This window comes from Octopus sinensis, unplaced genomic scaffold (genome assembly GCF_006345805.1).
Source record: "Octopus sinensis unplaced genomic scaffold, ASM634580v1 Contig08756, whole genome shotgun sequence".
Lineage (NCBI taxonomy): Eukaryota > Metazoa > Mollusca > Cephalopoda > Octopoda > Octopodidae > Octopus > Octopus sinensis.
In genome coordinates this window covers 110961-114818 of record NW_021831286.1, presented here as the reverse complement: position 1 = coordinate 114818, position 3858 = coordinate 110961, and the positions used below count along the sequence as shown (strand labels likewise).

The following is a 3858-nucleotide window of genomic DNA, read 5'->3' as shown; positions in this document are numbered from 1 at the left end:
GTTCATGTTTTTTATTGCGAGAAATCTTGTGAAGAGTGTAGATAATTAATTTGGACATTAATCCAGCAGGGATAACATTTGCAAACAAAAAACAAACATTTAGTCCCACGTTACAACCGAGAGCCTTTAAACGAAAATCATCCATTATAGGAGAAGGAGGCAATAGTCCAGGCAGCACAATCGAATCAATTTCTAATCAAATAGATCTTATGAATCACCTTTAGTTTTCTTAAAATAAATTGACTTGAAATAATCTTTAATTATTGACAGTTTTTGTATATAGCATGAGCTATCTTCTTCATGTTTATTGTAACGAATAATATCGTCGTGATGCTGAATCCACAATAAACGGAGTAAAGGAGGGGTTAACAGTCCATTACGATGCTCAGCAATTGCCTTGTTAAGAACTTTTTGACTGATTCCAAGTTCATTCAGAGTTTCTCTGGTAGTAGACATTACAAGACTTTCCACGTCATGGTGAAACAATTTTGCAATCATATCTGCAAATATTGAGAGATTTGTCACCAAAGTAGTTTTAAAAGTCGATAAATCTTTATTCCAGATAATTTTTTGTTTCTAAAAATTATATTAATAGACAAATACATCTAATAAATATTGTAAAATATATTTTGTCTGTCCATATATTCCCATTTTAACTCCCAGTGAATTCTCTAGATGTTCAATAGAAACAGCATTAAGGAAATATTTTGAGTAAAGTTTATTTCTACTGACTTTCCCGTCTTCGGGGGTTTCAAAAAAGTCAATAAAATCCATCCACCGAGAAGGAATTGGCTTTAAGGCAAAACAACAGTATTTTTTGATTATATCGATGCTTTGGTTCAAAAGTTTGTCCACACCAATCAGCGTAACACCACTAGCTTCTGATATCTAAAAAATTATTGTAAACAAAACGTTATGAAAATGTAAGAAAGGTTTGTTGGTGACCAATTGAAGTCTTCGTAAAAATTCTGCAATACCAGGAATCTGATCATCAAATTGACTTATTTTCGTTTTTAAAGTTCTCATTAGTTCAAACGAGTTTTCAATATACTCTTCGGTTTGTTTTTTTATTGTTATCAACAGTTGAGTCGAATTTCGACACAGATCTTTATGTGTGCAAACAACAACTAAATGTTTATCGAGAGCACGATATGAAAGCAGGTCAATCCAAGGTTTTAAACATTCCTCAAATCCTTCATTTTCGTATTCCTTCAGATTTACGACAAGCCAAATGATAGGAATTTGATTATAAAAATCTTCTAGTGGTCCTACATAGTTATGATTTCCAGCTAATTCGACAAGGTTTATATTCACCGGAATTGAATCGGCACCTACATCTTGGAAGACTATTTCGAGTTCATCATAAACTGAAATCCCCACAGTAGGCCTATATTCGCCATAAATTCCGTGATTTTGCAAAATCGAATGAATCAAGTTAGATTTTCCGCTGTTTTTATTTCCGATGAGGAGAATAGTAGTCCCTTGATAAAACTAAAAGTGACTTTAAATAAAAATAAACTGTTAATTGTGTATTGTTGTATTTAAAGTGTCGAATTATAGTCGAGAGACCATTTTCGTAAATTTCGGGGGACAAATCTTCAATTGGATTTCCAGATAAGTAAAGTTTCTAAAATGGTGAAAAAGACAAATACTATGTTGCTATCTTGAGATAGTTTATAAAAATACTTTGCTTTGAGTTGAGTAATTCTGTTATGAGCTAAATCCAAAATTTCAGTTCTTTTCAGCATGTTATATGGAAAAACACGGAGTTTATTATAAGACAAGTCTATAATGTGTATTCGGACTGGTTTCCCCAAAAATGTTATAATTGGAACAGTGGTTATTAAATTATGGGAACAGTTAATGACTTTGACAGATTCAAGAAGTAAAAGTTCATGAGGAAAAGCAGTTATCGAATTTTTAGACAAATCAATATATCTAAGCTGTCTTATAATTACCATGTCCATAGTTAATTTTTGAATCACATTTCCAGAAATAGAAAAATGTTGGAGGGAACGCGCATGAAAATTAGCTCTTTCTATTCGATTCACTTTATTTGAATCAAGAATAAGTTTTTGTAAACTTGTCAAATACAGTACAGAGTTAATTTCTTCGATTTGGTTATGAGAAAGATCAAGAAATTCTATATGTTTCAGATTTGAAATGTTGATAGGAATTGAAGTCAGTCCAACATTTCTGAGCTGAAGAAAACGAATTTGAGTGGTTTTTTCGACAATTTCTTCTATTGTTGTATGATGCTGCTTCGAATCACTCAAAGTAAGCTTTTTCAGATCTGCATAGATTCCAAACTCGTTCCACTGGTTTGCTAATATACCATTTTCTCCAGAAATTACAAGCACTTTCATATTTGTCGGAGAACATATATGCTTATCCTCAATGCATATTACATTAGATTGAGGGTAAAAGGATAAATCAATAAGCTCTGTGTCAAAGTTGATTATTTTAGAGTCGGAGGATATTATTTTGACACGATCAGCAGTAGAATTTGACAATAAGAAATATGAAAATTGATTTGTATCTGACATATTGTGCTTTGGTATCGTATAAATTCTCATTTAACAAGTTTAAGACGTACAATATACGACATTGTGTTAATAAAAAGGGAAAATGAGATTATAAATTGAATTTTAATGTTCTATTCAAAATCTGACGTCACATGGTCAGTGGTAAATATAGATTGTGGTATTTTAATTCAAATTAGACAATTTTTACGCAACTCAGTTAAAACCGAGCGACTTTCCATAGGGAGAATGGAATTGGTAAATGTTGCTATTTAATCAATCTCACCTTCAACCAAAATATAACGAGTTCGTATCAACTTGAAAAATACAATGCAATTTTCATTGTTTTATTTATTTTAATTAAGTAATATAAAATTTTATTTTAACGTGAAAATTTAACTTTATGGATGAATCAGTTGCAGTTCTTTACGGCAGTCAAACAGGAAATGCCCAAGATATAGCCGAGACAATTCACAAAGCTTTAATAAAACATAAAATACCATCAAAATTAAACAATATGAATGATTATGAACTGGTAATTAACATGAATATTTATTTTAGCAAAATCTTCGACTACAGCAAATAATTTTATTTGTTTGTTCAACAACTGGCGACGGAGAAGAACCTGAAAACATGAAAGTTTTTTTATCGAAATTATCAGAAATTTTTTCGTTTTCTTATGAGGAAAAATCTTCCCTCCACAATCCTGGATCATTTGGAATACGGTGTCATTGGATTGGGGGATTCGACATATCAAAAGTCTTATTTCACAAAATTTAACTCCAGATTTAATTATTCAGCAAAAAAACTTCATCGACGGCTTATTTCTCTGGGAGCCAAGCCTTTACTAACTCCGTGTTTAGCAGACGATTCTCATCCATTAGGGTAAATTCCGTTTTAATGTCAAGATCATATTGGTATGTGCGTAGATGGATCCCCGGATTTTATTCTCATTTGGCAACAAGGTTTATTGGTTGTTTTTCTGCTGATTTTAGCTTAGACCCTTCTGAGAGGTTCCATATTTCTTTCACGCTTTAGACCGCACATATTTACTTACCCAATTACCTGGATACCATTCGAAAAAGAAAATTCTGTACAAAAGAAAGGCTTTTGTAGAGCTCGTGTGATCTCTAACAGAAGAGTGACTCCACAATCGCATTTTCAGAACGTAGGTATTCTGAAATTTGCTACTTCTCCCGATTTTGGAAGGTTTTTCTTTTTAATTTTTTTAGTCGAGTTCCTGGTGATGTAATATCAATAATTCCCAAAAATCCCTCAAAACTTGTTTTAAAAATGTTGGATCTATTGGGCAGAAATGAAAATGAAACATTTAAAA

The 3858-nt window shown here is 31.9% G+C and overlaps 1 protein-coding gene across 1 annotated transcript; it reads right to left on the bottom strand.

Moving 5' to 3' along the window:
* Positions 1-207: 207 nt before the first annotated feature.
* On the bottom strand, positions 208-2546 carry LOC118761118 (malignant fibrous histiocytoma-amplified sequence 1 homolog). The gene is made up of 4 exons (XM_036498790.1): positions 1653-2546; positions 946-1491; positions 733-888; positions 208-576 (listed from the first exon to the last, which is right to left on the bottom strand). The coding sequence occupies exons 1-4, from the start codon at positions 2544-2546 to the stop codon at positions 208-210; spliced, it is 1965 nt and encodes a 654-aa protein (XP_036354683.1).
* Positions 2547-3858: the final 1312 nt, after the last annotated feature.